The sequence below is a fragment of the Lolium rigidum genome, chromosome 1, assembly GCF_022539505.1.
Source record: "Lolium rigidum isolate FL_2022 chromosome 1, APGP_CSIRO_Lrig_0.1, whole genome shotgun sequence".
NCBI classification, from domain to species: Eukaryota; Viridiplantae; Streptophyta; class Magnoliopsida; order Poales; family Poaceae; genus Lolium; species Lolium rigidum.
Genome location: NC_061508.1, coordinates 212791629 through 212819336, shown reverse-complemented (window position 1 = coordinate 212819336; position 27708 = coordinate 212791629). Strand labels below are relative to the sequence as shown.

Here is a 27708-nt window from a genome sequence, read left to right as displayed (position 1 = left end):
TTCAAAAAAAATGTGTGGATTAGATCTGTGTACTCTTGTACAAACCGTGGTCAATTTGCTGGATAATGAGCACGGTGCTTGCTATTTTGTAAATGTGAATAGTTGAGCTAGTGCTAATTTTATTTTCATGATATTAAATCGGTCCTGGCACTTGAGATATAGGTAGTGATGACTTCTTGAACTTGATTGGATTTGGTAGTGCTAATATAGAACACATCTAATTTTGGGGCATTATAGGTATTTCATTACTCAACACATCAAATAAGCCAAATTGTGAGAAGCTCAAAAGAATAGGAGGAACTAGCTTCTAGGAGCTTCTTTCCACCACAGTTTCTCTCCACCATTTTCTAGAAGCTAGCTTATGCATAAGCAGGAGCCCAAAAGAAGTGGCCCTAAGTACTAGTTGCTGTGTATTACCAGCATCTTTTCTGATGAACTGAATCTCATGTGTGCTATTATTCAGTACTGGGTAACCTCACCACTCAAAGTGAAGGGGTTACCACAGCACTGAGCTATCTGCAACCAAACAAATTGTGGGCTGCACGACCTGGGAAGAATGGGCTGGAAACAGGCAACCAAACTATGGGGCCTGGGTTCCTTCTTCGGGGCGCAAAAGGGCTCACGGGCTACCAAACGACCGGCCGAAAGTGGCCCATGGCCCGTTCGCAACGCGCAATGCCCCCCATCTCGCTGGCGCAGACATGCAGGTTTTCGGTCCAGGCAACCAAACGCACCCAAGGCAAACATGTATCTTGCGATGACCCCTGCTGGCAGGATGGACTGGTTCACTACCTTCCTAACAAAGTATTACCTATAAGGAGCCGAAGCATTGGATGCGTGTTGTCATGCTTGTTGTGATGATGATGAACATCACATCCATGATGTATATTTTGGGAGTAGTTAAGTTTGATCTAAACTGATTGCAAGTATGTATATTTTGCGAGTTGGTATTTATGTAACCACTCGGTTGATGAACTTATGTTGCATCATGAGCTGTTGTTCGTGAACTCGTTATGCAACACCACTTCTAGAACTATTATCGTTGTGTTACCCTTGCTGATTATGTCATATATGGTTGTCGTCCTGTCATTTCCTATTGTATCGAGCACCTTGTGGGCATATATGGGGAACTGGGTAAGCTCACCAAGAAGGGTAGGAGGTGATCACATTCGGTAAAAAGGATGTAACCAAACAGCCGTGCCGTTTGTTGAAACGCGATTTCTAGGCAAGCAAACGCCGAGGACTTTGCTTCACAACTGACACAGAGTAGAAATGGTTTGCAACCAAAAAAAGTTGCACAACGAGGATTAGAGGTTGCCATTACCTGAGACAACATCGACAGAGCTAAGTTCCACGGATGCAACCATGCTAGCAACCAATCACACCCTTAGTATTTCTAGAAAAACAGACGTGTCACTTTCCTCCCAACACAATTGCGATGACTCGTGATATTCATCCAAGCTAGTTGGGTCCCTGATGGGCGTAGAGTGTATACGCTTAGGTTGAGCTTCAAGTTCAGAGTTTGTAGATGTGGAAGACGTTTTTTCCCCACGAGGGTGACTCGAGGTAATATCGAACTCTCGGGGAACTCTATGTTAAGGGTTTATCTCCTTATCCTTTTCTTATGAGACCTGCAAAACAAAGCAAAATATTTTGTGCCCTCAACCTCACCAAGTGGTTGTCAAGCACAAGGTGTGAGCAAAGATGTGAAAAGATAATAAATGCAAACAAGAAGTAAATATGCAATGATATGGATGGTAATGCAACAGTGCTAGAAAATAGTGTAGTGTGTGGAACTAGTGGGATAGATCTCTCCATTTGCACAGCTCCAGAAAACAACTTGATATGCAAATGATGGTAAATAAATATGCAAGCATGGTGGAAACAATAATGGATGATATTTTTGGGTTTTATATTGTGAATGCAAGAAATAAAAGTGTTTTTGTATTTTTGGTTTTTTAAATGGCTGAAAATAAAAAGTGTGTATTAAGTGTTGGAAAGGTGTTTCTTATGATTAAAAATGGACTGGGGTTCATAGTTTCACAAATGCACTCTCTCTTTTATAAATTCGTAGACAATGGAACACTAGAATTGATATATATGATTGCAACATAAAGGTTTCATGACAAGTTACTAGTTATATGGGTATCACGTCATAACATATATAGAGATCTTTTGTGTATTAATCTCTCTTATACTCCACCAAGATGCGAGCTAAATCATAACACCCTAGTAATTAAGATAAATCAGAGTATAACATTAAGTTCTATGACATGAAGTTAAAATAAGAACATGCTAGATCTAGTCATGGAGAAGTGGCAAGGTCACCCCACATCCCCGGTAGCATGGTATTCTCTTTATCCCTAGTGAGGTAACAAAGTAAGGTAAACACCCGACTGGATCGCGGAATTTCTGTCACTTTCACCGCACTAGGCACCCCCGTTACTCCATCTAATGCACACGTTCCCCCTCACACGCCCTCATATACAAGTTTGATCAGAACAAGTAAACAAGAACGGGGTACATAATATGCATCAACTTTCATAACTGAAACAAAACTATTGCAGTCTCAAACATATATTAACTCATAAAAAGATCCACCACAAAGGTATTACATAGATGACCGTAATCATGTCTCAGGTGATTTGGACCTCGTTTGAGTCCCTAAAACATCAAAATCTAGAAAAAGGAATTTTCTGACAGTGCAAGGTTAATCCAGAAAAATAGGAAAACTGTGAAATATCCCCCAAAATCAATATAAAACAATGATATAACCCTTATATGATGCAAATATGATTGAAATATAAGTAATATAATGCAAAGTTTATGCATGCATTTTACATGCATTAGTCACTACCTCCTCCAAGCATCGCAACTTATGAAGGCATGCGAGATCGCCACAGAGACCATTGCAGAGCTAACCATAGGGGCCACGGAAGGCCCATAAAGTGGATGGTTCGGGGGTTCATCCGATCTGGCTTTGATGGATGTCTGACACGATGTATTTGTGGTTGTCGAGACTGAATCGACACATGTGGCACCTCCATGACCGAAGGTGACGATCAATTTGAGGGAGAATTATCGATATTGCGAATGACGTTGTGTATTGATGGAAGCGTGTCTTTTTTTGTTATTTATCAGGTTGCAAAATGCTGCAACTATTTCTTGAAGCATGCCACGAGAAGTTTTCTCCAATGTTGAAAACATGTTTCTATGATGCTGAATGCGTCGGTGTTCTTTTTGTAGAAGACAACACTTTTTTTATGTTTTGTTGCAACCAAATAAGGGGATCTGTGTTACTTTTTGTTGCGTGAGTGCATTCGAAATGTGTTGGCCAATTCTTTATGACCCACATTGGCACATACCGTACCAAATTTATCCAAACAACGACATAGTTTTCGTACCAAACAAGCACATAAACCAAAATAAAAAACAAATTCACTTAATGTTTTAGTAAATATGTACGATTATCCAGGAAAAAAGTCAATGTCCTCACAAACTCAATGACCCAACATTTCCCAATCAAAATCTCCCAAATAGTCGAATTGCAACAACATTAGTTAGTTCTATCATATGGCAACACAATTTTTTTTTTTTTTGCAAAGCATTCAAGATAAGAAATCCTCCAAGCCATGAAGTTTCTATCATTCTTCATCAATTTGGAAAGAACAAAAAGAGAGAAACCTTTCTTGCTCTTGCCTCCCAATACACCCGGCAAAACTAGGGCTGGGTTGGCTTCGGGTCGAACCTAGCCCGACTATTTGTCATCTACATTAGACTCGAGCCTGGCCCAGGTGGCCAAGACCAGTTCGTCACTCTGGGCTTGACTAGGCCCAAGCCCAACCTGGTCCAATACTTGGGCTCATAAACCAGGCCCGAGCCCGGCCCAACCCGTGACTTCGGGGTCGGGCCGCTCATGCCCAGCTGTACTCCCCTGAAAGTACATAAAAGGAAGTAAAGAAAGAAGGACAAGAAAAAAAGGTTGATAAACAGGTGCATGCATGCACGCGCGGCCCAGCACATCACAGCGGTGGTACAGTGTACTCTCTTCCCCCCTTGACCCTCTCCGCCCGAGAGATTCATTGAATCCAAGCAAATCTTGGTGACAAGTTGGGCAACTAGCGGATTCCTTGCCGCACCATCCACATAAGAACCACCACCACTCTTTCCCCAACCCACCACCACCACCATTCCTCCTCCTCCCCCAATCCCTTTTTTCCCTGTCATAGGGTTCCTTCATCCACCCAATCCACCTCGCAATCGCTCCTACACCCGCTCGATTTCGATTCCTTCGTCGGCATGCCTCCCTTCCATGATTACCGAGGTAAAGATCCCGAATTTATCGCGATTCTTGCGGTTTTTGCCGGAGATCTGGTTGATTTCTTGTTGGTTTTTTCCTGGTTTGGTGTGCTTATCTGCGTTTCTTCCTGTAGATGGCGGCGTGCTTGTCCAGGAGCCGGCGGCGGCGGCCCTCTTCGGCGGCGTGCGGCAGCGGAAGCGCGCGCGCGTGACGGCCATGCCCCCGTCCTTCCTCGCCGCCGCGGCGGAGGCGGCGCCGGCGCCGGCCAAGAAGCAGAAGCTGCGGGCGGCGCCGTCCCTCGACGCGCTGCCCGACGAGTGCCTCTTCGAGATCCTGCGCCGCGTGCAGGGCGCGCGCGCGCGGGGCGCCTCCTCCTGCGTCTCCCGCCGCTGGCTCGCAGTCCTCGGCGGCATCCGCGCCTCCGAGCTCAAAAAGCGCGCCCCGGCCGTGCCGGACCTCAACCAGGTCTTCGTCTGCTCGGACGACGACGAGGACGAGCTCGACTCCGCCTCCGCCCTCCCCGAGAGGAGCCTCGAGGGCGAGGGCGCCACGGACGTGGCCCTCACCGCCGCAGCCATCCGCGGCCACCTCGAAACCCTCACCATCCGCGGCAGCCACCCGACCCGCGGCGTCACCGACGCCGCCCTCTCCGCGGCCGCCCGCGGCTGCCCGTCCCTCCGCTCCCTCGCCCTCTGGGACGTGCCCCTGATCACCGACGCGGGGCTCGCCGAGATCGCCGCCGGGTGCCCCGCGCTGGAGAAGCTCGACATCACGGCCTGCCCGCTGGTCACCGACAAGGGCCTCGTCGCCGTCGCGCAGGGCTGCCCGAATATCAAAACCCTCACCATCGAGGCCTGCTCCGGCGTTGCCAACGAGGGCCTCAAGGCTGTCGGCCGGTGCTGCGCCAAGCTGCAGGCGGTGACCATCAAGAACTGCCCCCATGTCGGTGACCAGGGCGTGTCCGGCCTCATCTGCTCCGCGGCGGCCTCGCTCGCCAAGGTCCGCCTCCAGGGCCTGAACATCACCGATGCTTCGCTTGCGGTCATCGGGTACTACGGGAAGGCGATCACCGACCTCACCCTGGCTCGCCTCCCTACGGTCGGCGAGAGGGGTTTTTGGGTGATGGCGAACGCTCTTGGCCTGCAGAAGCTCAGGTGCATGAGCGTCACCTCCTGCCCAGGAGTCACCGAGCTTGCCCTCGTCTCCATCGCCAAGTTCTGCCCGAGCCTGAAGCAGCTGTACCTCAGGAAGTGCAGCCAGATCTCAGACGTTCTCCTCAAGGACTTCGCGGAGTCGGCAAAGGTTTTGGAGAGCCTGCAGATCGAGGAATGCAACAGGGTGACTCTCGTGGGCATCCTTGCCTTCCTCCTCAACTGCAGCCCAAAGTTCAAGGCTCTCTCTCTGGTCAAGTGTGTTGGTATCAAGGACATCTGCTCCGCGCCTGCGCAGCTTCCCGTTTGCAAGTCGCTCCGTTCCCTTACCATCAAGCACTGCCCGGGCTTCACGGACGCGAGCTTGGCCGTGGTTGGCATGATCTGCCCTCACTTGGAGAACCTCGACTTGAGCGGCCTTGGTGCGGTTACGGACAATGGCCTCCTGCCTTTGATCAGGAGTTCAGAGAGTGGGCTGGTCAATGTTGATCTGAATGGTTGCGAGAATCTCACGGATGCAGCTATCTCTGCCCTGGTGAAGGCACATGGCGGTTCGCTTGCACATCTGAGCCTCGAGAGCTGCAGCAAGATCACCGATGCAAGTCTGTTTGCCATTTCCGAGAGCTGCTCTGAGCTGGCCGAGCTTGATCTCTCGAACTGCATGGTCAGCGACTACGGAGTTGCGGTCTTGGCATCGGCCGCGGGGCTCAAGCTCCGGATCCTCTCGCTGTCCGGCTGTCTCAAGGTCACGCAGAAGAGCGTTCCTTTCCTGGGCAGCATGCCTGCTTCCTTGGAGGGCCTCAACCTCCAGTTCAACTTCATCGGCAACCACAACATCGCGTCACTGGAGAAGCAGCTCTGGTGGTGCGACATCCTCGCTTAGTTGCTGGGCCATACATCTCCAGATGCAAATACATCGACCATAGGTAGCACCTTCAGCCAATCCTCGTAGCAGAGTCAGTTTGTCGTCGGTTCGCGTTCGAGCCATGGTGGGCTTCCTTTTGTCTTAGGGCCGGTTGTTTTCCGTGGGACGCTTTAGCCGAGCGCTCGTTTTTTGCAGGCCTCCTCTCACCTGGGTGGGAGGACGGTCTGTTCCTTGAGCCTTCGGCTGCCATTAGCGTGGCACCCTTGTCCCTCCTATCCCAACCTATGCTCTTGTGATTACAGTCCATACACCATGCTTTTTTCCTCCTTAAGTCCTGTGTGGGAGCTCAAATATCATCAGTCGTGTCTTCTTTTCCAGTACTCCTGGTTCCAGGGTTGTGGACATCATCGGTACTTCTGGTTTCAGTTTCATTGCAAGTTCTATCTGTGTCGGAGATTCGTAGCTCCGGTTCTTCCATGTCTGTGTGTGTGTGTGTGATCTCTCTCAGTGTGTGGTTGTTCTAGTTCCTGTCTGCTCCGTTATGTGCGTGTGTTGTGTGTGGGTGGTTGCTTTTCTGCAGTATTTGTAAGGGCAGCCTGATATCCCTGGGGATCTGGCCTTGGCAAGGTGCTGCAACACATAGCAGAGGCCCTTGCCATGACAACCTTGTGTGGTTGTTTTTTCTTGTCCAGATCCCTGGTTTTTGCAGGCGTGTGTGTGAGTGCTGTAATCGTTGCGACCTTCCCAGAATAAATAAACTTGTTTCCGTTCAAGCTGTGTGCTTTATGTGATTTCAGTCTTATTATCTCCACATACATTGTAGTACATTTGTACCGTCACAGAATGGAACGAGTATGTAAGATGCAGCTAAGATGGGGACGAAAAATGTAATAAGCTGAGGTTTGAGTGGATGCAATTTTTTCTCCAAAACATAGTGCAATGCAATCCTATAGGAAAACTTCTTTGGGATGAAACGAGCATCTGGATGCTCTGGAATGGGAAGCACGGCGAACCTGCGGAAATTGTTGAGTTTCAAACAGCACCGAGTTGCACGCGAGGCGCGCCTTGGACGAGGCGACGACTCCAGGCAGGCAACCCCTGAACGTAGTACGTATCCAGGGAAAAATTGTGTCAAGTAAGTATGATGAAAGTTCCGGTGGCCAATTCCTCCTCCTTTCCGGTGGCGAGTGACGGCGACCGGCGGTGAGCAAAGCAGGTCCGTGTGCAAGCCCCCTCGACGCCGTCCCTTTCAGCTTTTCTCGTTGCCCGTCGCTGTTATTCGTCCTCCTGCTCCGGTTCATGCACCTGTCCGACGAGCGGTTCCTCTTGCGTCACCGGAGTGACGAAGCTCCCGGCGGTTCCGTTGAACGGAAGGCCGACGCGTCCCGGGCTGGTTCAACTTTTCCGAGGAGGAGGCGCCCAGGTTCAGCTGAACCAACTTTGCAGTCTGATACGTATTGCGCGACATGACACGAAAGAGTCGCTGCACTATGATGGTCTTCTTCAGCAGTGATGGGATGAGCCGGTGGCTCGCCGCTTGTGTACGCTACGCAAGGTGCGTGGACAAGCCGTGGCCAATACAGGTTCTTGTTTCTACTATAAGAGCGTGTGTCCAATAGACGCTGCTAAACACCAAATCGATGGTTTGATCATAGCATGATCGCTGTCACCTGACTGTACTCCTTTTTTTTTGACTGTACTCCATTTCTTTTCTGAGGGTTCAGACCATCCATGATGTTAAATAAATGCCTCTCTACTCTAATCGTAATCGGTACGGGAACTGAAAGTCGATACACCTAGCGTCCGTTTGGTTCCTCGCGAAGTGGTTTCCCGCACACGTGGAGAAGAAATCAGCCCGTTTGCTTGGCATGGTCGCGCCGTTTTTTTTTTTTTTTTTTTTTTTTTTTGGGTTTGGGTTGCTCATCGCTCGATAAGTTTTAAAGCACCCTAAATGTTGGCCCATCAGGCACACTCCTCTTCACGCATTGGGAAGTGCGGGAGACGAGACATTCTGCGTTAACTTCCCACTCCACTCCCCTCATCACACAAAAACCACTCTCTCACATCCATTAGCCATGGCCGCGATCCTCCACCCCCACCTCCACCGTGGAAACCCCCCTCGCCGTGTGCAATCAGTCCGCGCAGGATCATTGGGCCGCGAACCAGATCAGGCTGGGTACGGCAAGCAACTTCGGTTTGGCAAAGGCGTCGCTGGTTAGCTAACGGACACGTGTGACAAGGGCTATGATAATGCCAGCCTCATCGGAGGCGGGGACCTCGAGTGCGGCCGCAGGGAAGGCGCCGATGGTCGTTGGGCCAAACCTTGCCGAGCTACCGGCAATTTTTCCGCCGGTGCCGTCGCCAGCATCCCTGCCACGGCAGCTTCCGTCCATGACTCCGAGAGCTTCATCACACGATCTTGGGTCATCATCGGAGGCTACGACACCAGATTAGCCCACTGTAAGTCCTCGATCTTCTAGATTCGATGTGCGGTTAGGGTTTTTTTAGGAAGGTTAACACCAGGTAAAATTTGCCTCTCCGACGTCTGTACATACTTGTAATTGCTTATTTCCATCTATACATACTTGATTCGTTGTAGAATCACACTGATAAGGTTTGATTTGAGTTGTATTCGATTTCCCCCAATCTAGGATCGTACTTTCTGCGCATGTTACATCTGTGCATGTTCCCAATTGGGAAACGTGTAATTTCTTCACCGAGCATGATCTTAGAGGGGCTATGCAAGATCTAGCCATGATCATAGCAATGTTGTGCAAGATCTAGCCAAAACATTGCTATGATCATGCTCTGCAATGCTATGGAAATGAACTGCATTAGTTCTTTCGAGTGTGCACTTACTTATCCATCCATCTGCGGACAAAGTCGTTAAGTTGGAGTGCATTGACTCACCGAACTTCTGCACACATGCCGGTACTTCCTCCATTCACGCAGGTCGCTTGTAAGTAGATCTGAAATTTCGGGTGAACTAATCTATTAGGTCCTCCCAACTACTGATGGACTCGTCGAGTAGTTTTCTGAGCCAAGATCGCGCGGCTCCGCTAAGGTGCTACTGCAAGATTTGCGTAGCGGTGGCCTTGTTTCCTCCCAGTATCTTGATAGCTTACAAGTAATCAGCTAACCATGATTCAGGTTCTTGAAGAGCATCAAACTTCTGTTGATCATGAGGCAACTTAAATTCCTTCGTCACGGGCGTTTTGTGAACCCTCTGGTAAACAAAGTCGCACCGCGTAACCCAACATCATTATCGTCTTTGTTGCGCTCTTCATGTTCGCTTCGAGATATATCGACTCGTCGCCAAGTGATATTGTGCCTAACATCTCCTTCTCCCGCGTTGGTGTGTACTTGTCACAGCGAGTTAGGCATGTGTGCTATACACCTTCATGCCAAGGGCTGTTGCCATGATGTGTTAATCTGTTGGGTTATGGTACAACCTCCTTTCCGACAAGCGAAGCTCCCACGATCCCGAGGCCTACCAAGGTTGAACGGTGTAGAACTCCATGTGGATCATTGGGTGCTGGTTGGGTGGCCATCAGATAGGTTTCTGCCGCTAAGCTGCTTCAGGTGTTTTGGGTACTATGTTTCCCCGTGAGTCCACCAACATGAAGGACAGATCAAGGTCTCGTATCAGATTATTTCTGTCATTCGAAGGAATATGACTCGGTCGGGAACTAGCTCTATTTTGGCGCGCTCCTGCCCAGCACTTGTACCTCCAGTAGAACTCAAGTTCACACGTCGTATACTCGATAAATCGGTTTGCCTACCGCACTCATCGAGTTGCTGACTTGATTGATCGGCTTGTATCCTCCGTTCGTTGATTTATCACTACATCCTTAATAACTCTCTTTTTTGACGATGAAGCAGGTAATGGTACGACATGAGGTCCTCCCCGGTCGCTTCGGGTGGCAGAGGGAGAGCCCCACTCATGTCTTGTCTTGCTAATAGCTCCCACAATCCGAACTATCATTCGGGCTTGACCGTTCGTCCGTGGAGTTGTGTTCTGTCCGGTGTTGATTTCCACCGGGTGGTGCATGGTACTTGCTTCCTTAGGTGAGGTCACCGGAGTTGATGAGGGGGTTGCCAGTTGAGTCGAAGTCCTCAGAACCTTCTCCAGAGTCACCCATGATGATCGCGTACACCTAATGACGCGCTCGATAAATACTGTAAAACTTCTGAGTTCAAGTTGGCTTCCCTGATATCGGAGTTGATGTTGTCGCGTGGATCATGGTTGACAACATATGTTGACTCCGTATTCGGGAGAGCTGGATCCGATGGCGATTCGCTTCATCGTCGAAGGTGACGCCATCAAATAGATCGGTGAGACCCCCCAGCTTGTGGTGGAGTTTATGTTGCTAGAACCGTTGATCGGCGAGTTTACCTCGCTGGATGAGCCGATAGATGATGCCGGAGTTGTTGTTGGTGTTGAAGTTGCAGCCAACGTACCTGAGCAGATCGGACCCGATAGGCGAGTTGAACCTCTCGACCCGACGCGGAAGCTTAGATTTCTGTTCGTCAGATCCATCCCCTGGTCGAGGTTGTCGAAGACCGGGAGAAGGGCGGATGGGTGTGGAAGAAAGTAGATGGAGCCGAACCGGATCTGGCCACCAACGTTCGTCGAGCTGCTGCTTGATGAACTCGAAAAAGCCATCGAATCCATGTTTCTAGCACCAGATTTCCCACTGACGGCGCCAATTGACGAGGAGTAACCTCGACAATGTCCATGGAAGATGGACTTAGGGTTTCGGGGAAATGAGGTGCGCTAGTGGTTGCGTCAGATGGTCAGACAAACAAGGTGGTTCGGAAATATTTTGATTATGATGTGATGTCGTTGTACGTAAACTAGAATAGATCTAGGGTTTACAACAATGATTCGATGATCTTCCCATTGCCTCCTCCTAGCCTTTATATAGGAGGCTAGGTCCTGGAGCATAGTTCGGTCGGTTTACAATTGTTTCATACAAACTTTGTTTATGTAGGCTCCTCTGATGGGCCTTTCCTTGATTGACACGATCTAGTTCCTTGGCTTTGGATGTCTCCGTCTTCTGGTCTCATGGGCTTCTCCTAAGTACGTATCAGGGTTACATAAGCCGCATGCCCAATAAAGCATACCTATGTCAGTGGTCGCCTTCAAATACGACCTGGAGCACGACGATGTGCTGGAGTTCAAGACAAAGGCATTCGGCCTAAAGATGAATGGTCTACAAGCACAATAGCTCCAGCCCCAAGACCTACGTCTGCCTTGACCACGGTTAGTCGGTGGCCTCCCTGTTTGTGTCTACATGTGTCTATCTATCTATGTCATGTGTGCTTATGTTGTTGATTTTGATCTAGTGTTATACCCTAGTAGGTCCACGGGATTTCCCAAGTAGGTTTTGATCAAGAGTGTTCGTCTGAACCTTAATCGTGGAAGCAGGTGGATATTAAACTTGCTTACTAATCTGATGATCGTGCTAAATTCAGTGTATTATATGCGTTAGGTGTTATCATAGCCGTTAGGGGTAGCATCACTAACTTTGAAGTTGTAACCATAAGCTAGCTGTGGCACATAAACAAACGCCATTTTTTCCCTCTAGCTACCAGACTCGTAACCGATACGGCCTATCAAACACTAGGTCACAACTGCACCGAAACACAATGTTGAACCAAACTAAGTGTGTAAACAGGCCCAGCGTCGGTTCCCATAGATGCAGCAGCTGGCGGGCCAAATCACAAAAATGAGAAAACCCGTGCGAGTAACCAAACAGACCCCTACTCATTCGGGAAAGTAAAAAAATCATTTAAAAAATAAAAGATGGATGCAAACGAGATATAACATGTGCATCTATTAAACATACACTCCCTCTTGTATTTTGCTAAAAGAAATGGGAAAAAAAATCCTGGGTGTAAATCCAGGCATTCTATGTTCACACACAAAATTTTGGGGAAAAAAAAAAGACATTTTGTGTTGCCTGTGTAAAAACAGAAAACCATGTCTCATGAAAAGCTATTTTCAGGCATCAAAAATTGTCTTTTTAACATTGGCTATACAAAACATCATTTTTTGGCGAAACTTGTGAGCGAACATAGAGTGTTCCAATGTACACCCAGCTTTCTTTTTTGGACTTTTTATGCATTTTAAAATATGTTTTTTGATCAATGGCCTTTTTGCACATCCATGTATTTCACAAACTTGGAGCAGCATAGAGAAATATATAACAAGCACTACTTTCATCATAGCAGTAGTACAAGGGCTCTCTGTGCTCTATGGAAGTATAGCTAAAGGATGATATAGAAATCAAAGATATCTCTCAATCAGCTAACCCTGGCGCCAAAGGAGTGAGGTAAGCCCAGTTAAATGAGTACTAATTTCCAGCATCAGGTATAAATGGTCTTTGTTCACAAGTCACTCTTTTTAAGTTCACAGGTCACTCATGCTTTCCTGGTCTCCTGTATCATCCACGAATCAACCACACATTCCTGGTTTCTCGGGAGCAGAATGACCAAACCTTCAAAAACTTGGATCATCTAACAGTCTCACAAGCATTTACAGGGTTCGGCTTAACCACTTCAGCGAGCTTATTGCCTGCACACATACTCTAATGGAAGTCTATGTACCTGCTACATACAATGCGAGATATATACAGCATACCGCATCATCTGATCTACTAGGATTGACTCGGTCGCTCAACAATGGTACACAGTGCCTTCAGAAGCAGCCGGGATGCATGAACGGCATGGAACCTAGGTTCAAAAGCGCTGCCGGATGCACCAGAAGGCTCCAACAACTTGGCGCCTGAAATCCTATTGGCGAAGGTGTATCTGCGTTGGTGCCAGGCTAGCAAGTGGTTGTCCGCAGCAACACAGATTTTGCAGAAACCTCTATCGGCCTCCAGATTATACTCTCAAGTTTGCCGCATAAATTCTTGTAGAACTGCATGGTTATTAGCACAACATTAGCATGAAAGATTAGAAAGTGGGATGGAAGCACAAAAAAAGTTCATTAAACCGTCCTTTTGATTCTGCACAAACTGAAAGCATAACACAGATGCACATGTACTTATCCATAAACTGATGACTACAAAGTAGACAACTTCTGATAACAACAAATTTACAAGTGGAATACAGTTTGTTGTGGCTAATTTATGCTTGGTGGGTACCATATATAAGTTTTGCTGGCTTACTGCTTCTTGCAATTAAAGAATTGTTTCTCTCCAACTAGGACAGCTATCTGGTGATACGTACGTTTTCCAGAATGCTATGTTCCAACCACAATACCCCAAAAAGTCAACTACGATACAGGATGTGATGCAAGAAGAACATACCCTGTGGTATTCCAGAGTGTCACCAGCAACTTTTCGAACATCCACCATAAACAGAGAAGGAGCAACTTCGAAAATCTGAAAATAATGCACCTCAAAGCATGAGAATAAATTTGAAACGTTGTCGTGAACAAACTGAAGCGGTTCATAAGATCACCTCTAAAACAACAGCAAATGGGCTCATTTTGTTTGCCGATATGCCTTCAAGCCGTAACTACAGTAAAAGTAGCAGTGGTTATCAATACATTACCAAGATCAACGAAGGATAAATAATAACCCAAGTTGATTGTTTTTCCATAATTACCTTGTAATTCTGGGAATGCACCTTGAGACCCATGGAATCAGCTACAGCTTCAATTGTAGCTACTATAGTCTTTGGTGGTTTCCTTGAGACAAAGCGTGTTTGACGTTTGACAAAATCCTACAGACCAAAAATCCATTACTACGGCTACTAAAGACACATAAATTGATGAGTAGGTCATGCATGGAAGATGGTGAGAGGGATCAGAAGGAAAACTAGAGAGACATTCAAATCAAAATAATAAACAAAAAATGTCCACTTAAATTTTAAAGAGAGACTAATTAGTGCATATATTTGAATGAATGGAACAAAATGTAAAATCATAAAATGGTAGCTTCTTTTGGCAGCATGAAACATGGGACCACCAACTGGTGTTAAATCTGTATAGTATACCATAACAATTAATGGTATCAAGATGGGTAAAAAACACACGCCAGATTATGTCATCCTCCTTAAAGTATGCATAAACAGTACTATCAAGCTCTTTGCGGCACAAGCCTAACATCACAGGAACTGCAGGAGCAGTATATGACACCAACTAATACGAAACGGCATGGTTAAGTGTTGGTAAAACATTACTGATGAAAATATGCTGAACAGGGAGAATGTCCATACATATTTTAACCATCAATGTACCAAAACTTTACTGTACTAATCACTGAAAGTAAACAGCCAAACATGCTGACTAAAAGAAGATAATACAATTACCTGTTGTCTATCAAATAATGATGAAAGATCTAAACCTTGAGATAGCGTAATCATCTCAAAGGCATTCATTACAAGAGGACCACCATCCTTATGAGTCACTTGCTCAGATACATACTTGTCCTGATGCAAGATAGTTATGTGATTTTAACAGTGGAAACAAGCCTTTCAAATGGACAACAAATCAGAAAGCTTATGAGACTCTGAGAAGAGCTACATAATAATCTAGCCAGAAATATATGAAACATGACTGGATGCACCAAGTAATAATTTATCCACAAACCTCAATATTATCAAAAACAGCTTGTACATCATCCAGACTGACATTTTCATCTTCACCACGTCTAAGGGCTACATAATTCTTCTTAAACCATGTGTCTGCCCTTATTTCTTCAATAGTCATACGCTGCAAAATAGCATGAAAGCCTATTTAACCAAAGACAGCAATCTGTAAATCTGGATAACTGAAACACTCAATGCTTGTAAAATCTACTGCACGAGATTTGCAGAGTTGGTTACTTAACAAGTTCCTGTTATTGGCTATGGTTGAGAAATTTAATTAACATACATTATTAGTTTATTACTCTGATGTGGAAAAAAATGTTCAAAATTAGTCTGAACAGAGATGGTGAGATATACATAACAAACTGCTGACCATGCATATTCCTCTGGCATCTTCCACTCATACGATATCTTTGTCGTAACTGCTAAATGTTCCTAGATGATGCAATCAAATGAACTCATGTCTGTACTTACAGTATTTGGATTTGGATCAAGTATTCGCTGGATCAAGGACTTGGCTCCTGGAGAGAACCAATCTGGGCATGAAAAGTGAGCTGCAGTTATCTTCAAATTTGAGAACAACCCTAAGTTAGCTTCCAAAAATGTAAAATTTGGAGAGATACAAGATCATCAAGACCATCACCCAAGTAAAGAAGCCAGTACCTTGTCATACAAGGTTGCAAGATCACTTTCTTCAAAGGGAAGGCACCCAGCCATTAACACATACAGAATAACACCACATGACCAAATGTCTGCTGCAGATCCATCATAACCATCGTTGCTAAGTACCTAAACAGCTATCCAAGTTAAAGTCCAGACTCCAGAGAACATGCGTACTAAAACTTCTAATTTTTTCTAAAGAAATGGTTCAAGATGCTCACAAGAGATCACCATGAACTACTTTCAACCACTAAAATAACAAGTTATGGTACGAACGTCGTAAATATGATAGATGGTACCATAGTAACCATAAGTTAACTGCTGATATACAACACAAAAGTGTGGATTGGATCACTGAAAGAAGCAAACTGACTGATTGCAAAATGGTAAATATAACAAACAGTTGATGTTTCTTAAAATCTGAAGGTATTTTGCAATCTTAATGCTTTATTTCAAAATTATATTTCTTAAGTATTCAGAAAAAAAGGAGTGCATTCTCAATGACTACAACCGTAACATGCATCCTCAGTGATCCCTCCTATTCTTTATGAGATTAGCGAAAGAATTTCTGAAGTTATAGCTAACAATTAGTTATGTACCCTAAGGACATCCGTTCTTTCTTTAGAGGTAATTACACACAACCATAACTTCTGGGACACTTATTACAGTTAACGATAACTCTTGGACTTAATTTTAGAAAACCACATCTCTAGAGCAAACGACCTGCATGGAATCAATATCTCTCGTTTCTCTCCTTTGAAAACAAAAAGTGACGACGGGGGCAAATCAAGGAGTCCTGGGGAATCTCGTGCTGCCACTGCTGTTGTCACAACTGAGCACGGCTTCGGGAGAGAAGTTCCAAACTGGTTTGGCTCGCCAGATTATAATGCATTGCGAGCCTCTAGCGCCAGGGTGAACTGTTTCGGCCACGTCAGCGCTGACGTCTGGGTTAATTACTTCAATTTTTGTGTCAAATGGAGAAAAATAGGAGATTTGGGGTCTGTGTTGATGGTTAGCTCTAAAGTTGTGGTTCTCTGAAAAACAAGTCCAAAAGTTGGTGTACAGTCCTGTAAGTACCCTTGGAGTTGTGGTTCTGTGTAATTAGCTCTTTTTAAATGGTATTTTCCTCCATCTTTTGGTAGAACAGGCGTCTGAAGCCAATTCCTGTATAGGCTAAAAACAGAAGAAGTGTCACATACCTCAGGAGCAATGTAATTTGGAGTGCCACACGTTGTGTGAAGAAGGCCTACTCCCTGGAACCCCCATAAATTAAGAACTCTCAATCAACACAGTAATATATAAGTAGGCATTGTCAGCAAAAGAAATTCCTTTACTCACGTTTTGTGACAGTGTGCTGAGTCCGAAATCGGAAACTTTTAAGTTCCCACGCGAATCAAGAAGCAGGTTTTCAGGCTACAAAAGCAGATTAAAATTGTCAAGCATGAGAAAATGCACTTAGAGAATAAGAGAAAAGAAAGTGAAGCATGCATCTCTTATCCAGAACAGACCTTCAGATCTCTATGATAGACGCCTTTGCTATGGCAATAATCAATGGCATCAATAAGCTGCTGGAAGTACTTCCGAGCTTCATTTTCACGAAGTTTACCTTGGCGGGCCTACAAACGTTTGATCATGACCAATGCTAAGATTTGAATAAAGTACATCACACAGTACTTCTATAAACAACACATAAATTGTAACCTACTTGTTTGTCCTTTGAGATTGATCATAAAACATTTTTGGTTGTGAAAGAATTGTCCAAAACTCTGCATTTACTTTACAACCTGTACTGTGCAAACATTTCCACATAAAAACATATGTAGGAAAGTTCACTATTGGTTATTGGGACCATATACTTGCCTTACCCAGAATTTAGGTTAATATTTACTAAATGCAATATTCTAAATAAGTGAAGTGTAGAAGCACCATCAGAATTAGCTTTCCTTTGACACGGTTCAAGTGGGGAAACAGTTTTTTACTTAGCTTCATTATTTTAAGAATGCAAATATACTCCTAAGCATAGACATGCTGTCCGAGAAAGATGAAGTGAGTCAACTGTCACAAATTCTGGTCACCATATGCATCTGTTAAAATATATAATCAACAAGTAAGTGCTCAGTAGACAGTAGACCACAGGCTTCTTACTATTTTATCAAATAGCTCGCCTCCAGTCATAAGCTCCAAGATTATGTATATCTTTGTCTGTCCAGCTAAAACCTACAAGATATCCAAAATGCTACTAATGAAAATCTGAACTGGTAGCACAAGAATACAATATGTAGCATAATAATTTTAGTGACTAAAGGAAGTCGTATAGAGATAATAGAAAGTAGATGTTCAGTATACCTCGTTTAGCCTAACTATGTTGGGGTGCCTGACAATCTTCATTATTGATATTTCCTTTCTGATCTGCCAAAAAATGTAAGAGGTGAGTTCAGAGTTAAGAATTGAGATGAAGATGTAAACTTTCCTGAAGCTAATCCTTGGCTGGGATGGTGGTATTTTTGGAGTCCATGTAATAAGTGTTTGTTTTCAATTTTGTTTTCATTTGGGAACAGCAATTTGCATAAATAATCCAAAGTCCAAAACAGGTCATAACTAAGCCGCCTAGACACTGGTTATCATTTATTAGATTCTGGCAACTTCGTATTAACTGTACTAATTATGTGCCTGAAAGTGCACACAACGGAAGAGTGGATCAAACTTCATCATGCAGTGTGAGACTGAGATTCATCCCGGTCTCAAGGAAGCAATAAGAATTAATAAACCTACAAAAGCTCTCCTGAATGTGACAAGATTGGGCAGTGATAAGCTTGTGAACCTACTGCACAATCAAAGTCCAAATAGTTTGTTCAGACTATCAGCAAAATAATACCCCAAGGGAGTCCCGAAAATAATACTCACAGCGATGCCAATCTTTCTAGCATTTCTGTAAATATATAGAGCTCAACCCCCACCTTTTATACAAAACACTTGACATGGCATCCATTTTTGGGTATATATAGGCCCGTATCGCAAGGGTGTGCAGAATGTGCGATGTCATGGCACAGGGCCAAATTTTACAATTGTGCACATTTGATATATATGTATTAACATCAATGTTGACAATCGATCGGCTAAATGTATTGTTCATTTGGAAAATTTTATCACAATTGAGGTGAGTGTAATTTTTTTTAGGTGTGTCCACCCTCCAATTTTTCATGCTTCCGCAACTGGTTACAAGTTACAACGTGTGGTACCCTCCCACATTATATAGGAGGCCTATGCTACTAGAGTCCAGCTTCAACACTACTCGTAACCTATCCACACCTATTACAATTCAGAGTCCAAACGCAATCCAACTCGTACACAATATTCAACACAAACTCAACAAGCATAGTTAGGATAGCAGTTAAAAACATTGTTTGAAGAAGTTTGATAACAATTGTGACAAAGTATATTAGAACTATATCATGCTTGAAATGAATGATAGATTTGCACTTTAGAGGATTAATACATTTCTTCAGCAACATGTTGCCTTTTTGTTCCACAATATGTTTTAGGCTTGACATTGTGAATACATATATATGCTAGTAAAATTCGTAAAGCTATTACTCCATAAAAAAATTCATCAAACATGATTATATTATTTACACTTGATCAAATCAAAATATTAATTTCATATATCATAACAATCTTACAAAACTAGGTTGATTGCACACATTTTAGGGTGTTATCTTTCTTTATTGAGAGATAGTATTTTTGGGAAAGTATTGCATTGCAGGTACTACAGATATATAGGGCCTAATTTTAGATTTTGTACAGGGCCACCAAAATTCAGGCACGGCCATGGGTATATATACACCCACCTATAATACAAGTGAATATCTCAACTCTAGTTCCCGTAGACAAATGGTTCATATCCTACGATTTCTCAAAATGATGTCCTAAATGTGCTGAATCGGGGAAGTACTACAGAAAGTGACATATTTTTCTCCAGGAAGAAACTGAAGGTGCGCCGTTTTAGCAGTTTATTAATCAGATGACGACACTCGGCACAACTTTCTCCTACTCCGTGGCCGGAGGCATATTCCAGCCGCACCCGAATCCCTGACCTTTCTGGCCCCAAAATCGCACGGAATATACAGCGAATTATCCAAATTGCTACTACTAGACGGTACCAACCAACAGCAGCAACAGCAAGAAATTGATCGGATCAAGGTCAAGACGGGGATTGAATGGGAGGGGGAGCAGAAGGAGTTTGATTTGGATTCGTGCTACTGGGAACTGAGAGCGGACGAGATGAGAGGGGAGGGGCGGCTACCTGCTGCAGCATGTGGTGGTCGAGGACGGTGGCCTTGTCGAGCACCTTCATGGCGACGGGGGCGCCCGTGTCGGTGTCGACCGCGAACTTCACCTTGGCGAACGCCCCCTGCCCGATGGTCCGCCCCACCTCGTACCGCCCCACGAGCTTCTTCCTCGGCGCGCCCGCCATTCCCTTCGCTAGCTCCCGCCTCGCACCAAGCCGCCGGAATCGGGGGTCCCGTCCGCGGCCGGGTTTGGAGAGCGCTCCGGTCCACTTGGCCGGCCGCGCGCGCGCGCGTGCGAGCGAGCGGCCTGTGATTCAGGGTTCACTGGTGCGCGAGCGCCGCGGCAGCTATGTGATGCCTTGCCGGAGTTGGCGAGCGCGAGCGCGCGGAGGGTCGCCGGGAGGATGTAAAATGCAACGAGGTGGGTGCCGGCGTGCCGCTGTCGCGTGGTTCAGCTTTTTTACCTGTCACTGTCAGGGAAACTGGTTTTAAGGAAAATCTGGTACTATAGTATTTCAGTTCTCTTTTAATTCTCTTTTCTAAGCTTCAGAACTCACCAGCGTGGGGTGGGGTGCTGTATAAGTCACCTTTTCGCTTTCGCGTCAGACAAATATACTTTTTCGCTATTAGTGATTGCGCAACGCTAGATGAAATGACATCTCAAAGAAAAGGTTGGATGAAAGGAACAAAAGTTGATACTATTTAAATTTTCTTTATGCTTACAAGTGAAATAAAATACAAGGCGGAGAAGAACCTTCCCCTTTCCTCTATTGCTCTCCCCGCGATATGGCATGCGGTCAAAAACCCTAGCCGCTAGTATTCCTCGCCCCTCTATCTCCCCCCCCCCCCCCCGCCCCCGCCTCGCCTGCTTGACCGCCACTAGGGCCAACCCATGTGGCATGTAATGGCAAGAGGGTTGGTTCGTACTAATTACAACAACCATTGGCGAAGGGGTTGGTTCGCCCTAGCTGTGGCAACAGTTGGCGATGGATGGTTCGGGCTAGTTGCGGCAACAGTTGTCGATGGGGTTGGTTCGGGCTAATTGCACACACACTGAATGTGGTAGTTGCTAGAGGTGGCGGAGCCGGCCCATCAAGAAAGCCTAGGCAAAATACGAAGACTACTTGCCTACGGCAACTAGCCCATTGAAAGTGTTGATTAGCTGTTCACTTAGTGCTACATCTTCAAAGAAGAATCTAAGTCAGAGCCCATCTACCGGGGTAGCCGAGCCCTGGCTCTGCCACTAGTTGGTAGTGCATTAGTAGATCCAATGGCAGCTTGCGGTGTCAGGTCCAAGGTTAGCAACCCTCTCATCCTTGATTTTTTTGACATTGTGGCTTCTAGTGGATATGGGGTGTGTGTATGTGTGTCCGCTCTGGTGTGTAGAGCCCATGTAGCTTGTCTTCCTTGGGTTGGCTAGGTTATGTCCTTCAAGTGAGTTTCCCATTTTTCTTTGCCTTCAGCGTTGATGGCATTCTCCTACAATGTTAGGCACTTGGCTACCCTCCCTTTCTCGCATATGACGTCGTCTACATGCCACTTGGGATTGATATGCCCTCTGGATCTCCCCTTCCCTTGCCCCCTCCTCTATATGGTTTAGGTGGTGATAGGGGCGCACATTACATGTTGGTGGTCCTACCTAGGGTTTATGTCAATTTTCTTGCCATGCTATCTTGCTTCCCTAATAACTCTACACTCGTGCAAGTGGTGGAAGGTCTTTTTGGTGGATGATGTTCTACATGGTATAGGTGTTGTTGTGTCATTTGTTGTACGTAAGGATGACAATTTTACCCATGGGTATGGGTACCCGCTGGTACTGTACCTGCATAGGCAGGGTATGGGTACACTTTTATGCCCATGGGTAGTACCCATACCCTACCGTTAAGTTATGGGTAGAGCATGGGTATAGTCTCGTACCCTACCTATATCCTGCTCGTTTATTGTCAATTTTTTACGTGACATGTTTATTTTGTTGACTTATGAGTTACAATGTAAGAATGTGATTTTTTCATTATATTAATTGTTATATACTCAACTACTTGTTATTGAGTTAAGATAATTTAATTTTTTTATCAAATTTGTTATCGATAAATTGAAATTCCAAGTGACTTGTGTACAGTTTGGCCTGCCCAGCAGGTACCCAATGGGTATGGGTAAAATTTTATACCCGTAGACACGGGTATGGGTTAAAGTTTGTACTCATCAACTATACGTGTATAGGTATGGTATTACTCTACCTTGCCCATACCTTACCCATTGACATCCTTAGTTGTAGGCGGGTGTCGTGGCAACCTCTCCCTATGGACGATGCTTGTGTTCCTTGCAACTTGTGCATTGCTTGCGCTGAATTTTGATTTTGTTAGACTAATTTTGATCATGCAAGGGTGTGGATGGGTTGTGTTCTTGTGAACTAAATAGTCTTATATGCTCTTTGCATTTGCGTTGGCGCTCTTTAGGTCACTTATGGTTTTGAGCATCTCCAGCCGTCTCCCCGGGAAGGTCCCCAGGACGCCTTTTTTATCATCCGGATGGACGAAAACGGCCCAGTCGCGCCCCCGGATCCTCGTTTTCTCCAGATTTGGGCTTTCATCCATCCGGGGAGTCCAGGTCATCCCCGGCTCCCCAGGGAGCGCTCGGGGAGTATGGACGAAATGAAAGCGCGGGAAAGAGAAAACTTCCCGCGCGGCTGGTGGCCCCGACTTGTCGGCGAGAAAGGCCGATCGTCGTCCTCATCGCATCGTCTTCCGCGCGCTGTAAAAGCCTGCCGCCGATCAGTCTTCGCCGGACGCGTAGCTTCCACGCGGCGAGTTAATGTCGTCGCCTCGGTTTCACGCGTGTCGCCCTCTATTTATCGCGGAACTACCGCGTCTGGCCGCATTCACCACGCCGTCTCCCTATTCACCTCTCTTCCCTAATCGCATCGAGCGAGAGCTAGCAATCAATGGCGAACGACAGCGCGGCGAACAACGGCTTCGGCCACCGCTCTCTCCACCAATGGGAGGGGAGGCTCCTGCACGCCGCAGGCTACCCCGCACCGCCAGACTTTCGCGCGCCCGGAGGCTAGCGACTGAGCGCGGGCGGCGTCCCGATCCCGCCGCCGCCAGTCGGTCGCGCCGCGCTGAAGGCGGAGATCGACGCGGTGCTTGTCACTCTCACTGACGAGCAACGCGCCGAGGAGAGGTTCTTCCCCGACAACTACAAAGCCTGGACGCAATTCTTTCGGCACAGGTACGAGCGCGAACTCGCCGCGTACGACGGCCCTCCCTCTCCTAATGCGCGAAACAACGCCGCCGGCCGCCGCCGCTAGTGGAGCGCGCTTGGCCGCACCCTCAAGAACGTGCTCTCGCGCATCGAGGGTGGCAACTCCCCTGTTTTGGGGATGCCGCCGCCGGTGGCGCCTACCTTGTCGCGCCAGCACGGTAGTTCCTGGAGGCCACGAAGGATGGCGTCGTCCTCCTCATCGTTTGGGTCAAGGTCGGCATCGAGGTCCGGTGGATCGGCTCCTCCGCCCGCCAGAAGGAGCCGGCCTCTCCACCGCCGTCCAGAGGGCGCCGCAGCGGCGCCCTCGTCATCCGCGACCAGCCGTCGTCTCCCTCGCGCGGCCCCAAGAGGAAGACCTCGAAGAAGGAGGCCGCAGCCGCCACCGTCGCGTGCCAGCTCGCCGAGGAGGAGGCCAAGCGTGCCGAGGACGCTGCGGTGGCGGAGGCGATCGCCAGGTCGCTCAACGACCTCGCCCCCACCGACAAAGCGCTCCCCACGGAAGCCGCGCTCGACTGGTCCAGGCGGGACTGGGAGCGGCAGGAGGCGGAGCAGCAACGGCGCCCGCTGGACTTGGCGGCCACGCGGCAGTGCGCCGTCCGCGCCGCCGCACCAACCGCCGCACCGACCGTCGTGCCCGTGCCCGTGCTGCTCATCAAGCTCGAGGAGATCAACGACGACGGGCTCTACGGGCCGACGCCTCCACGCGGCGACCCTAGCCAGGGTTCAAGCCGTTGGTACGAGGCACCGCCGGCCGAGGACACTGGCACCTCGAGCGACGACGACGGCGGCGACTACACTGTCTTCTACCGCCATTTCGGCATGTAGAAGGCCGTTATTAAATCTAGTTTTTGTTTCCCTATCGCCGAATTCAAATATATTACGAATTCGGTCTATATATATGTACGAACTCGCCTATATATGTTAAATATCTTTAAATTTCGCATATGTTTGAACGAATTTCGTCTTGTTTTGTCTGAATTCGTCGTTATTTATCAAAAATTTCCATCCACCCTGGACTCGCCGCTAGGAAAATGTGCCTCCCCAGACCAAAAATTATATTCATCCAGCGCTAAATAGCGCCGGATTTCGGCCTGGGGAGACCAACCGCTAGAGATGCTCTTATTTTGCATGCATGTGTTTGTTTCTCATATATCACACTTTCTTGTAACATTGTCAAATTAGTCATGTTAATGCATGGATTCAGTTATTGATGGTTCGTGCCGTATCCGGCGATGCCCGATGCTTATAGAGCATCTCCACCGACGCCACCGATACCGTACCCGATAGCATTTTGGGGGCTGGGAGCGAAAATGGGCTCGCACCGGCGCGCTCCATACGGCGCCGGCCAATTTTGGAGCTCAATAGAATCGCCGGCAACCCGTGCCGGCCCCTTCGCCAAGGCGCGAATCGGGCGCGCCGGCGCCTCGCGAGACTGAAAGTTTTTGGCGTGGGAGCCGCCTATCAGCCACACATCCCAAAAGTCAATGCCAGCGTGGAGTAGCAGGGCCAACACGTCAGCGGCTCATTCATATTTAACCTAACCGTCGCCTACCTCGCGACGGGAGTTAATTGGGGCGCAGCTGCGATGCAGTTGCCGCAGACGCGCAGCAAACCGTCCCGTCGGGCGCGCCTTGCTATTCGTGCCGCCGTTAATGAGCGCCACCGCTCCCCCGCCTCCCTCCGGCCTATAAAAGGGCCGCCTCTCATCGTGCCTCTCACACACAAACCCTAGCGCCTCTCTCCCCAACCCTAGCCGCCACCATCTGAAAAGACGACGCCATGTCTTGTCGAGGCCGAGGTCGCGGCCGTGGTCGTGGCCATGGCTGCGGCAGAGATGCAAACACTCCGTCGCCTGCGGCGCCGTCATCTTCATCGTCGGAGATGGACGAGGAGGGCCCCGTGCTGTTCGAGTTCGTCCTCGTCCTCAAGGGCGACTCACTCGGCATCCAGAGGCTGTCGGACACCTACGCCGACTTCGTCGCCGGCGACGACCGCCCGGGCACGCTGCATCTGCAGGAGAATTCATGCGGCTACTACCGGTGGATCGTGGACGTGATCTACGATGCGCGCGGCAAGATGTACCTCCACATCGGCTGGGAGAAGTTCGCGCGCCACCACATCCTCTAAGCCGGCTTCGTGCTCGTGTTCTCCTACTTCAGCGACAGGGACATGAGCATCAAGGTGTTCGACGACACGCGTTGCCGCCGGAACTACCACGTCGACAGCGCCGAGGAGGTCGACTGACGAGTGTTGTTTCTTCGCAGCGAATATCGGCTCGCATATTTTCGGATGTTCTTCATCGAAAGAACCAACAGGGGCACCCTCGCCAGCTGGATTTTCCAGTTTGGGTGACTGGGTGTGCCCTTGAGTGTTCTTTTTTGGCAGCGAACACACGAAACCTGCGATGACCGACCTAGTTAGGTTTATTTTTTTGCAACATTTTTATATTTGTGTCAACCATGGTACAAACTATGTATTAGTTTATGGAAAACCATGTTCCAAACTATATCTTCATGTAACCACGTTCCCAATTATGTATAGTTTGTGGAATAAAATATTTCTTATTCAATTTTCTATGCATTTATTTACGAATTTAATTCAAAACATCTATTGGGGCCGTCGTTTTGAGGACGCTGGTGAGGAAAAACTCCCCCATAAAGGATGCAGTACCGGCGCCCTGCCGACGCCTATTTGAAGGCTACCGGTGAAGATGCTCTTATGTTTCTCCGGAAGAGGAAGACATCAAGCCTCGGACGATCAAAACCGGGAGCTTCCTGTGTGGTATTCTTTTCATAAAGAAAGAAAATTCCGGCAAGAAATATCATGGCAGGCAGTGCTACTTTCTACCCAAAAAAAAAAAAAGATTCCGAGATCCACGTGAGGCACAAGAATAAATAAAAAAAGGTCACCCCATCACCATGCGTGACAGGCGCATCATCACTAACTAGCACAGACCTGCTCACCATTTTTTTTTCGAGAAACACAGTACAAACGTAAGCGTTTATATACACTCACCACTATAAACGCACACACGCACACCCTACCTCTATGAGTACCATTAAAATACTGAATCGGTATTGATCTTAAAATTAACGAAATCATCATAGACGATTCGCTGTCGACAAGAATGTCGCATCCCATTAAATAAATATTCCGCCTTTATAAAATCGTGTGTCTGCCAATTTAACATTACCGCAACGGGAAGGAACAAAGATCACATGATCTCACCACGACCGGTTCAAAATTCAACGCCGGCGAACGTACGTGTGGGCGTGGAGGCTGCGGCTGCTAGCTATACTACATATCAGGGAGAACGACGGGTCTAGTCGTTTTCCGGGAGAAGACGACGACGGGCGCGACGATTTTTGGAAATTAAATACAGTATAAACGAGAGGTCAGCGAGCCACGAGGCCTCCATGTCCATCTTGTTAGCCTAATCTTGTTTAGGCACTAGTGGTATGCTTTGTTATCTCGAAACAGTCAGTTCGTGACACGATCGTCGGGTCCCTCTTTGGCGGAGACGTGTAACCGTTGCTTTTTTTCTTTTTTGAGTTTATGGCAGTCCATGTCTACCATCCGATTAGATAAAGAAATGCTATGCACAGAATGACGTAGTTTATGAGGAAAACTGGCCACCCGATTAGATAAAAAAAAATGCTATGCAGAATAACGTAATTTATGAGAAAAACCGGGACCAAAAATCATACCTTGCTGGGTTTGTAAGAAAAAACAGAAACAAAAAGCCGCGCAAGCGAGGAGGCCCGACATCCACACAACGCGCCACCAATGCAAAAAAAAAAAAAACACACCTCCGGTTCCGGACCGCCGCCCCAAAGTACCAATCAGCTGCATTGCCGAAAGACGAACCAGCTGGGTAGACATCATCGCTATCTACACATATCTCCAAGTCGCCATCCAAGCACCATGCCTTCAGGGCCGCCGCCCTGACATAATCCTGATCGACCATCGCATTGTCCGAAGTCGATCTAGCCAGGTTGACGAACTCACTGCCCGCACAGCTCCAGGTCGCCACCCAAACAATGCTAGGTCACGATCAAGCCCCATATATGCGAGCATGGCTGCATAGAAGCACGAGGCCGCCGCCTCAGCACACCACCACCGTTCGGGGCCTCCGTCCGAGCTTCCACCTCCATGGCTAGAGAGAAATCCCATCCAGCCACCACGAACCAACCGCACTGCGAGGGCTAAAAGGCTTCAACAAATTAGCAACACTCATGATGCATTTTTTTTTAGTTTCTTTCGAGTGTTTAGAGCTGCGACGGGTGTTGTAGGTGCTATAACACCGGTTTAGCCGCTAGCGCAAGGGAATATGTATCAGCGTGAATTGCAAATTTCATAGGTGCAGCCCGTGTATCTATACTCGTTCATGTGGCTCCTCATTCAACTTAAGTTATAAGCTACACATCACTTGGCAGCTGGCATTAGTGGTAAAAAGTTTGGGCGCCTCAGAGAGCATTTTCCCACCCCATGCACTCGAGCAGCAAGTGAAAGTCGCCTCCATAAGTTAGCATCCCTCTTTTTTTTGAACAAGCACCCCTCTTTCTTGGCTTCGCACCG

At 47.2% G+C, this 27708-nt stretch overlaps 2 protein-coding genes across 2 annotated transcripts; one reads left to right on the top strand and one right to left on the bottom strand.

The window, feature by feature from the left end:
* Window positions 1-4140: 4140 nt before the first annotated feature.
* LOC124689486 (EIN3-binding F-box protein 1-like) lies at window positions 4141-6793 on the top strand. The gene is made up of 2 exons (XM_047223014.1): window positions 4141-4324; window positions 4434-6793. Exons 1-2 carry the CDS (start codon window positions 4300-4302, stop codon window positions 6332-6334), a joined length of 1926 nt encoding a protein of 641 aa, XP_047078970.1. The 5' UTR covers window positions 4141-4299; the 3' UTR covers window positions 6335-6793.
* A 5857-nt stretch (window positions 6794-12650) lies between these two features.
* On the bottom strand, window positions 12651-20069 carry LOC124689475 (CBL-interacting protein kinase 24). The gene is made up of 14 exons (XM_047223003.1): window positions 19884-20069; window positions 17927-17989; window positions 17726-17797; window positions 17089-17196; window positions 16919-16993; window positions 16780-16833; window positions 15584-15709; window positions 15395-15484; window positions 14922-15044; window positions 14642-14761; window positions 13937-14053; window positions 13790-13846; window positions 13636-13710; window positions 12651-13244 (listed from the first exon to the last, which is right to left on the bottom strand). Exons 1-14 carry the CDS (start codon window positions 20052-20054, stop codon window positions 13149-13151), a joined length of 1347 nt encoding a protein of 448 aa, XP_047078959.1. The 5' UTR covers window positions 20055-20069; the 3' UTR covers window positions 12651-13148.
* Between the last annotated feature and the right edge of the window lie 7639 nt (window positions 20070-27708).

Coding starts and splice junctions, on each gene's coding strand:
- LOC124689475 (XM_047223003.1), bottom strand. CDS start 20,054: ATGGCGGGCGCGCCGAGGAAGAAGCTCGTGGGGCGGTACGAGGTGGGG. Junction 16,834..16,918: donor TCAGCACACTGTCACAAAAC/GTGAGTAAAGGA, acceptor TGGGGGTTCCAG/GGAGTAGGCCTTCTTCACAC. Junction 15,045..15,394: donor TTGATCCAAATCCAAATACT/GTAAGTACAGAC, acceptor GCTATTTTGCAG/CGTATGACTATTGAAGAAAT.
- LOC124689486 (XM_047223014.1), top strand. CDS start 4,300: ATGCCTCCCTTCCATGATTACCGAG. Junction 4,325..4,433: donor TCCCTTCCATGATTACCGAG/GTAAAGATCCCG, acceptor TTCTTCCTGTAG/ATGGCGGCGTGCTTGTCCAG.